Genomic DNA, 12,497 nt, shown 5'->3' on the forward strand with positions numbered 1-12,497 from the left:
GACCTTTAATAAATAATCAAAATTTGTGTTTCCCCTGTTGATTAACTGTCAGATTGCTTCATCAATAATCAGAAGACAATGGATGAATAATACATAGGACGCCATCCTAGTCATTTATAGAACATCATAGGATCATAGGATATATGAAAAGGATAACAGAGAGAGAGGAGGTCACTCTGCAGTATTGAGACCTGGCCCAGATCGTGAGCAGACAGAGAGGATAAGTACTCTGTTCCAACTCTTCCTGCTCTGTTTTACAGCCCCAAACTCCTGGGAGCAGCTGTGAGCCTGTTCAATTTAGGCCAGACAGATGGAGACAGTGTTTGCGGTGATTGCATTAACATAACCAACCCCGATGAGGGAGGCGGTTTTGGAGGGAGGGCCGACGAGTTGCTTCAGAAAGGAAGGGCAAGGAAGGAGGAGACAAAGGACGACGGACAAAAGCTTGGAGCTCGCTGATTTTTCTCATTACCTCTTCTCATTTCCTTCCCCTTTTCTCTCTTTCTTTATCCCCCTGGCTTTTCTTTTGTTTTCTCTCTTTACCACCCCTCACTCTCTCTTTCTCTCTTGTTAAAGATGGCTGCAGGCTGATGAAAAGCAGCCATGTGGTGGCGAATACCAGCAGCTTAACAGGTGAGAGAGCAGAAGGTGAGAGGCAGGATTCAACTTCTCCCCTGACAGAACACAGAACACATCGGAATACCAACCACCATGCCTGCTCAGACACACACGCGCAATCGTAGACCCATGCCTACACAAACCTCCACACACCAAACATGCGCTCACACAGTGTTAGACAACACTTTGCCACACAAGCAGTGCTCACCACCAACTCTTAATAGTTTCACATGACTTGGACTAAAGTCTCGAGTCGCAGATGTGATGACTTCAGATTTGACTTGCCAAACATAAAAGCATGTGCATTAAATCTGCTGTTTATATCTGTATATTATTTTATTTAGTACGTAACCACAATGAAATACAGACCGAGTAAAGTCATTTCTGTTTCCATTTAGATTTGCTTTATGCTTGCCCTTTATTTCTCACCTTCCCGTTTTCCTTTCTGTTGCTTATCATAGTGAGGCTGTTATTTCTGTTTGTGGGGATATATGGATAGGGAGAGATAGTGCCTGAACAAAATCATGCATCATTTGCGAACAGCCATGTGACTAAACGAACAGACTGCATCTTTTAATGTGCAACCCCATATCTTAACTGCCTTTTTTTAGAATGCTGATAAGGTGTGGAAAGCTCAGTTTCATATGTCAGGTGTTCCATCAATTCAGTCACAGCCACGTGTAATGTGTGTTGGCCATAACTCCCCTGTTACTGTTCTTCTCCTCTAAATCTTAAAAAGAAAGCATATAAGAATATTTCCTAAAATGTTGAACTTTGACTTACTGTCTACTGTGTACTTACTGTCTTCTTACTTTACTCCAGTGCCCTGCTAATGGAGCCTAGAGGCTGCAATGTTCATTGCACTGCACAATACAAAAGTGTTGGGAGCAATTCTGAATACACAACATACTGTATTTACTTTGCTGTTTGTCTCAGGCCAAAGATTTACTCAAGGGGAAACTTTAACCTGATGATGCATCTAGATAAAAAATCACAAGGTCACCAAAATAATTACAGATATTCCTTTGCGGACCACAAATATTTATACATAGTTGCATGTCAATCTGCAGAGTAATTATTAATAACAACATCTTTGGGGATATCTTGCTCAATCTTGCTTTTGGACAGACAACTGACAGAAGGCGACGTTCTCTGCTCAGGCAAAATGTGATGCAATTACACTTTTACTAAACATAAAAAGCATAACAAGAGCTCTAATCTGCACACTCTGGCTCTGAGTGTTTCCTCACTGTAATGAAGTGTGTGACAACCCCACCTGGAGCAATCAAACACCAGAGGGAGTGTGAGTCAGTCTGCATATCCAGCCCGACTGAGAGCTGCATGCATCCACACTGATCATTAGCAGCAGCAGGGAGGCTATAAACTCTGGAAATTTTCTGTCTCCGTATAGGTGGGAAAATGTCTGAGTACCAAGCCTTATGAAGTGCTGAAGTCTGAGGGCTAAATGATAAGAAGTTGGAGCTGAAGTGTTTTGGTGTGTGTGTCACTGTTCCCCCATTAATATTCTTGTTGGTGCTGAAAGGGCTCTTCAGCACAGCTGCAGCTTGTTTTGGTGGGTTGTTCAGCTTTTTGTATTCAACAGTGAGGGCAAAGTGGAGGAGTAATGCATGGATAAGGATTATATTACAATCATTTTACTTTCTACAGTGTCTATACAGATGAACGGATCTAAAAATATCCCCACCTTCATTCCCCAATTTGTTTTCATGATCTGCACACCCTGAGCTAAAGTAGATGATAAATGTCATTTTTCTGTATGAATTCCCTCAGTTATATTCTATTGAATTTAAATTATAGCATAAATGCTGTATCAGTTTACCACTGTTATTCATGCTTATTAAGATTAATTATCTGAAATAAGCCCTTTAGGAAGTATACGACTGCCAATTTGATGACTGTAAAGTGTGTAATAGATGCTCCCAGAAGAGTAATCATAAAAGTAACTGAACTTTTTAAATAAGTATCAAGAGGAGATAACATGGTTCCTTTGCTGACATTGAAGTACTATCCAAAGAGTCAGCACTATAAAGATGGTCATGTATGCTTCCTTACAGGTGTACTCATTTGGATTTGGATACATTTTTACCACATGATCTATGGAACTGATTATATATAATGTATATAATATAGAATTAAACATCAGAAGGAAACATTCAACCCTGCTCTGGACAAGTAGATGTTCAAACTTTGAAATGTCTGAATCCTGTGCTCTGATTCGACGCCAGTTCAAATAAAGTATCTTGACACTAGAGCTGTAAAAATGCACCTGTTAATTTTAGCGATTGATTCGAAATATTTAAAGCGGTTTAAAAAATGAACGCAGCTGTGTTTTGCTTACTTCCTGTGGATGCTGACCTATGACCTGTGACAACGTATGTACCCAAACCGAACCATCCTGGCTAAAGATGAATAAGGACAAGGATGGCGTTTTAGTCGGAAAGTTTCACTTCAGAAAGTTCCCCGATGGATCTCTGGAGAAAACAAAAATAATCTGCACAGTTTACTAAGCCTAATTTAATTACCACAGAAGTAATTTGTCTCTTACATATCACTTCAAAGCAAACATCCCACTGAAACCATCTCTATGCGGCCTCCCCAATCTTCACTGTGGTACTTGGGGGGCGAATAATGAAGACTGTAAGTGAGAAGGTAACTAATGGTTAACTAACTGCAATTAACAAGTAGAAGATGATGGACTGAGACAAATCATTCAAATTGCATTATTGTTAAGAGGCACTATTGTGTCAAGAATACATACTTAGTATAACAGCAAGAGGGCACTAAGGTAGAACCGCATCATTTATGTTTAAAAGATATCAAATAATAAACCATAATTGGTTTCCTTCAATCAAAAACCTCATGGTGTGCATGTGTAGATGGGTGCAGTGCTCTAATATGTTCACTCACACATTGGTCGTGAAGATGCCATAGATGAGGTCTTGCTCGGGCAAGTAGAAGGTGCTCTGCAGCTCGTTGTAGTAGAATGGGATCTCCCCGGAGCGGGAGCAGTTGAGCCTCGCCTTCATGAAAGTGGTCCAGGTGTCCTCCAGGAGGAATCGCCCGCCGATGTCGTTCTTGCAGACTCGCGCCACTCGGGAGTAGACCGTCTTGCCGCAGTCATGCTCCACTGCGTTCTCCCTCAGGAAGAAGAAGGTGAAGAGGCCAATGTCGTAGGCTGAGATGAAGTGGGGCTCTGCCGGGAGGAAGGAGAAGGGACAAGGCAGGGATGGGAGAGGATCATTACACAGTGACTCCAGGGAAATAGAAATATTTGCAACATTTATCTTCTAGATGTTGCTGCTTTGACCCCTGTACTCCTTATTATTGATTGCAATAAAAACTTGGAAATTCTACTGTGGCACTCCTGTTCAAGATGTTCTAGAAGAGAGCCTCAAAGTCAAATGTGTAAATAAGAGGAGAAGGTGCAGAGGGAAGGAGGGAAGAGAGAAAAAATGGTTACTAATAAATCCGTCTGATGTTTTGATGGTAAATCCATGGAGCTATGTCTGTTTAACTGGATGCCCGTGCTGCTTTTATTGCCCTGGGTGACACAGCCAATGATTGATGACCCTCCCTGCTGGGTGGGTTATCACGTAAAGCAGACTGAATAACAGTTTAAGAGGGACGTTACTGTCATCCTTTGTAAACACATGACTCATCACAGAATACTAATTCATTCACTGTGAGTGTGCAGGGAGCTTAACCATGCAGTGTTGCATCCAACACATCGGGGCTGATTTAACGTCTAGATTTTTGGAGGTTTCACATAAAAGTCTTGAAAGTTGTAATGTCTTAAAGGATCAGTTCACCCCAATACCTTAAATCACGTATTCATGCTTACCTTTTTTAGTATCTAATTAAGCAAGATGTTTGTAGACTGACATTTCTGCAGACACCTCATGGTCAAGGTCAGTAATTGAATAATTGTCACTGGATAAAGCTATAATTTTATGAACAGAATGACTACCTTGTTGTCATATTTCTGATTTGTTTTGTAGTTTTAAGGTGAACAATCTAAAAAAAGAAACACGGTGCTGTTTTGACACTGCGCTCACTGTGACTTCACCACACTCAAGTTTTGTTTTCTACTGTTTTCTACTACTGTGTTTTCTTCTTTTAGGCAAGTACTACTTGTGTACAGAAACAATGAAACACGACCTACTCCTCTGCTGCTGTCGCTTCAGTTTCCCACTGGGACCATTTATCGCAAGTGGTATCATACACTCTTTCACACGAGCACAAACACAAGTGGAGGAATAAACCTTGATTTGCACTGATGCATGCACTCCCATAAACAAAGTAGACATGACCTGTTAACAGCTATGATGGAAGGGGGCTAGCAAGCTTTTTATAAGAGATTAAGATTTTAAAATGGAGCTGGAAGGGACAAAACATCTATGATAAAAAAACAACAACCTGTGGTTTTGATCGACCGCATGTGAAGGCACTTGTGGCTTAGAAAGACAACTTTTAACAAAGAGACTAATCAGCTCAGCTGAGGGAGTGTTTTTGAGACTTAAGTTATATAGTCATATATTTAAAGTTATATATTAAATTTGCTGTCAGTGCAGAAGTTCTCACAGTCTGATATTTATAGTGCAAGAATGTGGATGTTGGATGTGGCAGTGGTGGCTAATTTATCACATGATCTAATCAACCTTTACCTTTAATGAAGTGGAGTCCCCCATTAGTGCATCCTTGATCCAGATTTATAATCAAAGGCTTAACGAGCAATGTCATTACAGAAAGAAACAAACCCAGCAGATTCATTATCATTGTTATTAATATTATGCATGACATCCAAAGGTATCATTGATCGTGTATATCTGTGACAAAAAACAACTTCTCAAGCTATTCACTGTAATGTACATCCCCATTCAGAAATAGAATTTGTGCTAACAAGCCTGCAGATGAACAAGTGAGGTGGTGTCACGCCTGTTGGGTCACTGTCATCTACTGCAACAGCGGCTAAAGAGACAACCATCATAATGTGTTGGTACCTGCTACTTTCCCTACAGCTTATGGCCACATGAAAGAGCTAATTGTTGTTTATGCGTGTGTCAGCTACGTAGCTAGGGATAATGTGTATATACAGCATGCCTGAGCCGCTATGTGGATGTACACCAGAGTCTTTCTGTGTTTGCATACCTGTGTTTATGCATACTGTACGTGTGTCAGGCAAAGGGCAGGTGGAGCTGACAGATTCTGCATAATATTACTGAAGCTGCGTGGGTGCAAATGTGACGGATAGAGTTTTTCCAGCATCCTGCTGAGTGGTAAACAGATTGTTCAATCTGGCAAGCGGGTTGGGTGCTGGAGGAGTGAAGCTGCCATCGCTAACATCACATGACACTGTAGATCAAACACAGTTACAGTATAAAGAGCAAGGCTATTTAATATTCATATAAACACTTCCTGCAGGAATGCAAAATGATCTGTTAATAATAGGAGGATTGTTAATGCCTTATAGCTTGATTATGTCCAAACAGGACTATTTGTATTTAGTCTTTATTAATTTTGTGTTTTCCGCTCACTATACTTGTTGCATTTTGTTTTTTGTTTTTTTGTATTTAGTTAGGTTTGGAGCCTTGAATATTTTAAAAAAAGAATGCACGAATAAGCAAGTAAAAAAGTCCAACTCTATCTCTAACAAAACATGCTTCTGTACTACTAATTGGTTTTGCCAAATAGGTTTTGGGGAAAATGTACTTTCTGCCTGGATTATGTTTACTGTCAACTCTTTTTCCTTGCACTGCACAGAAGTCTCATGCATACAAAGCACACTGGAGACTGAGGTTCTGTGTCCCATGTGTTGCTGGATTTAAGTGACTACAGCATTTGGTTAACATTAGGAAAATGATCATGGTTATGGTTATTGAAATAGTCAACTCATCCAACTTAATTTTTCAAATCTTCCCCTAGCCTTAACCAAGTACTTTGAGTTGGCAGAACATAACCATAAAAACATGAATCATTCTTCATTCTAGTGAGATACACTTCTATTTATATACATTTATAACTAATGATTATACAGTTAAATCTGGTTCGAGTCCGGGATTCTGCTGGAGAACTAATCCACACTAATAAACATATTAAATCTCAATAAAGTCAAAACGGAGGGCTTCGCATATAAGGAAGATATCAGCAGATTAAAAGTGTCATGTTATAATGGCCACTGTAAACACCTGTATGAATATGATAGGATGTTACTAGTCAGCTAGTAGCAAAGCAGCTCATGATTTTGCAGCATGAGTGAAATAGCGGTTACCAGCAACCTAAACTGAAGCTATGTTCTATTTGCCAGGAGTAGGGAAAACAAATGAAACGTGAAACATTTTGCAGATACATTCAGTATGAAGAGTTTGTGTTGGCAGTGAACAGTTCGATATGAACGTTTACTTGTTATACAAATAAAACAACCTGGGCACCCAAAAGTATTTGGCTAATGCAAATTAGATGTATAAAAATTGTGTTTGTATGTATTTATTTTGGACTACAGTATATACACACACACTATAACGCACACTTTTTATTGAGAGGAGAGTGAGAGGGAATAAATATGTTGTTACATACGAAGTCTTTGGGGGATTGAGAGAAGTACAGAGAAATTGTTTAGATTATTTCACAGGAAACTTTATAGCTCCCCGTGTCATTCAGATGCATGATGGGACACTGTTGGTCGGTGCCTGGCAGGCTACCAATCCAATAAGGGAACAGATTGATTAGATCCAGGACCCCCTCCCTGCCTTCGGTTCCCCTGAACTGGAGAGGCTTAGAGCTGGAAATGAGATTTTCATTCACACCCCAAATCCACCGGGAACGCAACTCCATAACCCTCACAGAAGCCATGAAGCAAAGCAGGCTTTGTCTGTAATGGCATGGCTGTGTGTGTGTGTCTTGCTAAAGTGGAGCGCAACATGTGTGTCTGACTTGTGTGTGCAGCCAGCTGTGATTATGCTGATGAGGACACTATCTACTTTGCTACAAATCTTTTTCCCTCCCACATACTCTCTTTGTGTGTTGTTCTCAAACACACACACACACAAACACATATAACTTGGACACACAAAAAAGCAGATGCAGCTTGTATACAGCCTAAATACATACATACATACATATATATATATATATATATATATACACTAAAGCACACACTCACATGCACACAGGCAGAGTCCCTTCGTGGTGTGAAGCCCGCTGTGTGTTGTAATTTCACCCTCTCCCTGCCGTGAGGAATAATTACATCGCTCACTGACTCCTCAGTCTATCTTCTCTGCTTCCCTCTCATCCTCATCTTCTTCCCTGGCCTGCAACTCTCTCATCCCTTCTCTCTCACCACCACCATCACACACACACCTTCCCACTCTCCCACCTACCATCTTTGCTTGCATTCAATTCTCCTTTATTCTGGCCAACTTTATACAGTCTGAATCTTTCACAACCTCATTCTCATCATAACACAACTGGCCTGACATATGTAAATATTTGTTTGTTACATTAAGTGCTGCGGATTGGTTGATTAATGACACAAAATTAATCGATTACGTTTTAATCAAGCATAAAACGTGAAGCATTTGGTGAGGCTTTGCTGCTTTTCTCAGTTTTATTTCATTGTAAAGTGAATATTTGGGGGTTTTCAACTGCTGGTCAGAGATCCCCTTGGACTCTGGGATTGTGAAGGGCATTTTATTACAATTTATAGTAATAATGGATTAGTTGAGAATAACTGAAAATAATAATTTAATTTAAAAACAGACATGTGAATTTAAATCAATCGAATGCATTTTCACTTTTTCAAACTTTTTTGTTCTTGTCTCATCTCCTCTCACACACAAGCACCACTTTGGCTGCAGCAGACTTCTGCTCTTATTTAATTTTGTCGGGTGATGCTTCAGGCTCGCGAGGGGTTTTATTATTTTCAAATGTTGTTTATTAAGAAATTTCTCTCTCTCTTTCTCTGACTGTGTGTCATGTGTTGGACGTAGATTCTCAATGTCCAATGAGAAGAGGGAAGCAAAAATATAGCATTGGGTCAGGTTCAAGTCAAAATGTTGGATGTTATTCATCAAAAAATGTGGGAAAAAAGTCTTAAAGTGCTTCAACTGTCAGTCAACTAACATTGTCTAAAAAATTAATTTAATATTTACTTCAAGAACAATGGATGCCTAACATAACTCCTCACACTTTGCTTTTCTCTATATTTCCATCAATCCAGTAATCTAATTGTTTCTGCATATCAAAGGCGGTGCATGACAGCCTCTTCCAGTGGACGGCCCATCTACATTTCTGCTGGAGTCAGGATGTGTGTGAATGGATTTCTGCAGCAGCGGGTTCAGAAGGAAAGGCACAGTGTCAGCAGCAGGGAGATTATTGACACCGACACCAGCAGGATTGACAGCGTTTCATGTTCTCCGCCATTCCATAAATCCTACCAATTCCTATGCCTAACCTGTACTGTGTGTTCCACACACAACTTCAAATCCAAACAGTCTTTGTAATCCTTTGAAAACACCCCAGTCGGATTGATGTATCTTGGCTGTAACAAAAGAGCCGATTGTGTTGGAAGCAAAAGTGCACACTTGGCCCATCTGCCGCTCCAGGCAAGCCTAAGAAAATGTTTAAAGTAACAGAAGGAATTTTCAGAGATTGTTTGATACAAGTCTTTACCCTACAATTTAACCTTGAGTGGATTATTTGGAAATCAGACTTGAGTTTAGACCCGATCAGATTACTTATACTATTCGATTAGATTTCTCACGCCTGAGACAAAACACTTTCCTGATATCCGACAGAATTGTCCACTTGCTACTTTCCATTTCCATCTTCAGCCTGGCAATTCCTCCACTCATTCAACTATCCCTAACCAATCGCTAGAGACCAACGTATCGACCTGAATGAGGCATTTTAAGTCCATACTGAAGCCATGCCAAGTTTACTTACTAGTTTATCCAGGGTTTTGAAAGTGGAGAACAGTAAACAGTGCTGTTTAGATTTTAAAGTATTTGCTACTTTTAATAGAACAGCCTCAATAACAGCGTCTATCCTGTCTGTAACAGTTGCCATCGTTGTTATTACTCCTCCTCGGTTCTAGCAAACAGCTTGACAACAGTGTATAAGTCCCGATGATTACTCTTTCAACCGAGAAACTGCTGTTTCATGCCATGATGCCAGACCAGGATAAGACAAACTGGAGGGCAGATTCAGAGGTCTGGACCCATGGAAAAAAACGCTACAAAGCAAAACAACAAAGCTGTAACACAAACCAGTGAACTTTGAAATTTCTTGAGCATTTTCGCCTTATTATCCAGCAATAATGCCAAGCATCTGCCGGTCCTGTAAATTGAATATCTTCGAGTTTTGAACTGTTGGTCCGACAAAGTAGGCTGACAGCATCACCTTGAAACTTGTTATGGCTGTTTTACTAGATATAGATCAAACCATTAAACAATTAATTGAAAAAAGAATCATTATCATTAATTGGTAATGGCAATAATAATTAGCTGTTGCTGTGGTCGTTCTCGCTGTGCTACTGTACCATTAAGCCATTTCGAGTTGTACTGTGCAGTCCGTAGAGGTGGCATGCCGCCGAGGCTGCGGTATATGACTGGGTCACGGCCGGAGAAGTCGATGACGGTGGCGGCATACAGCTCTCCGCTCTCCGTCACCACCGCTGTAGAGTTGTGACGAGGGTCGTATGGGCAGCGTGCCACACCGTTCACCCGCTCCAACACGCTGCTCATGTTGCCCACCTGCGATGGATGAAAGAGAACTAGTGAGACGAAGAGAAGCGAAGAATTACAGGTTAAGTCTATACTGAATTTTTATAAAATGACACAAACACACACTTATCCGTACCTCTCTCGTAATACATAGTGGCTGGAAAGCATTGGTTCCACAGGTCATGACCTCGGTCTTGTTCACCAGCAGGACTCTGATGTAGTTCTGACATTCAATCTGTAGAAAAGCGGGTGAAGAAGAAAGCTTTCAAAAAGTTACAGTAGAGCAGGGAGCAGCTGAGGTGGCAGGCTAAATATTCTTTGACGTGTTGCGGAGAAGAACAATGGAGCAAGTCCTCTGGTATCATACTGGCAAGCAACCAAAAGCAAAGCAATTCAGTGTCTGCATGCTTTCGCTCTGTAAGTCCATTGTTCAAAAACAAGAATACTCGTTTGCAACTGAATGGAAGCCTATTCGTGACATCGACAGAGGCGCCACAATAAGTCAAGCATGTGTTTCAGCAAAAAGAGTCAAATCTGTTTTAACAAAGGCATGAAATGGATTTATTGGTAATGAAACGTTTTATGTAAGTATCATTTATTTTAAATGGTGGTGCTTTGTGTTGTGGCAAAGGACTGAGGTAATTGCAGTGACGCAGGTTTTACAGAGAATTGATTGTCTGTTTTGTGTATTAGGTATCGCTCTTCACTCTGTAGCCACTGTGGGAGATAAAAATGACGCTGCAATCAGTTCTCACAAAATAATCGAAATAAGACAGCTGATCGCAGTGTTGGTTATCGGACATATTTGAAAGGAAGTTCTTTTGTGTCTCACTATCTTGCCCAAGGCTGTCTTGTGTGCATTTTTCCTCTCTTCCCTTTTGCCCCTCTTTCCTCACTGCAAGAAAAACAACTCCTGATTGAAGGGTCTGAAATAGCTGTTCTGTACAGAGCCCTCCCATGAGACCCATAAGGACTTTGCCACAACAGCCAGAAGATATCAAGATGGCCTCTCTGTAAGCCAGCCAGCACTGACATGAAGTGTTGTAATTGGGGGCGGGATCGAGGTTACCTCTGTTTTGCCTTTGCTCTGACAGGACCTCCTGGTATCCTCGTCGGGTGCCCATTCTGTCGCCTAGGAGACAAAAACAAGAAAAAGCGCAAGGATGACAAAGAGGCCGAAAAGCAGTCAGCTGAGTCCTTTAGACACTACAAAAGTTATGCAACATCTGACTGTTGCTAATACTGTAGGCACGCACAAAAAGATGCATGAAAAGACTTTAACCTCATTGCTGTTTGTTTATTGTGTAAACATGGCGACCGGCTTGCCAGCCAAGAGCTTATTCGAGGGTAGCGGGCAAGGTACCCAACGAAGCAGTTGAAGGGCTGAGGACGGCATTAGCATGTAAATGGATTTCTCTCCATCTTCTTCTTCTTTCTTCCCCTCTCTATCTCTCGCTCGGGAAGTTTGCAGCACTCGCCTCCACTCTGCCACCCCCCAAACCCCCCCACCCCTTTCACATCTACCAGCCAATTATATTCCTGTTGATGGTTGTGTCTTGGGCTTAATTATGGATGCAGGCAGCAGCCCTGCACGACTGCACTGCAAACACACTAATGCATGTACATACACACATGCTGCTTGGCCACCAGAGCCGCACTGGCTCTTCTAAAGAGGGTTGAGAGATGTCCCTCTTTTGGCATGAAGTGCATATGTACAAGGTGCCAGAAAAGCCCCTGCTGTGTGTCACTGGCCTCATTTTACTCATCCACCCCCATCTCCTCCTCTTCTCTGATCTCACTGCCCAAGTAGGAATGTTGCCTAAATGTCTAAAAGTAAAAAAGTCTGCCATTATATAACATCAATCTATCTCATTCTTCATCTTTCTGTCTGTTCTCTCTTTATTTTTTTTCTCCCCTCTCCCAGAAGGATTATTATGGTACAAAAGAGGACCCATGGCAGATCATTATCTAGTTCTTATGAATCGCCTTTCCTGGACAATTGGCTAGTGGGACAAAGTTTTGACCCAACATTCAGTGGAGCCCGCGACTGAGGCCAACCAAGAGTCAGTACTAAACTGGGTCAGTATTCCAAAACCAAATGGAGGACTCAAACAAACAGTACACGCCAGGGGAAACAAC

At 41.2% G+C, this 12,497-nt stretch overlaps 1 protein-coding gene across 2 annotated transcripts in view; it reads right to left on the reverse strand.

Annotated features, from left to right (window-relative positions):
- sema5ba (sema domain, seven thrombospondin repeats (type 1 and type 1-like), transmembrane domain (TM) and short cytoplasmic domain, (semaphorin) 5Ba) overlaps positions 1-12,497 on the reverse strand; it is a 161,264-nt gene that overhangs the window by 39,970 nt on the left and 108,797 nt on the right. For both annotated transcript variants that reach the window (XM_035676541.1, XM_035676540.1), the window contains exons 6-9: positions 11,428-11,490; positions 10,495-10,593; positions 10,175-10,388; positions 3,547-3,832 (exon numbers count right to left, since the gene is read on the reverse strand). In XM_035676541.1, coding sequence (XP_035532434.1) covers positions 3,547-3,832; positions 10,175-10,388; positions 10,495-10,593; positions 11,428-11,490 — 662 coding nt within the window. The remainder of the gene's footprint in view (positions 1-3,546; positions 3,833-10,174; positions 10,389-10,494; positions 10,594-11,427; positions 11,491-12,497) is intronic.

The sequence above is a fragment of the Morone saxatilis genome, unplaced genomic scaffold (assembly GCF_004916995.1).
Source record: "Morone saxatilis isolate NCDOM2014 unplaced genomic scaffold, NCSU_SB_2.0 Contig5, whole genome shotgun sequence".
Taxonomy (NCBI): Eukaryota; Metazoa; Chordata; class Actinopteri; family Moronidae; genus Morone; species Morone saxatilis.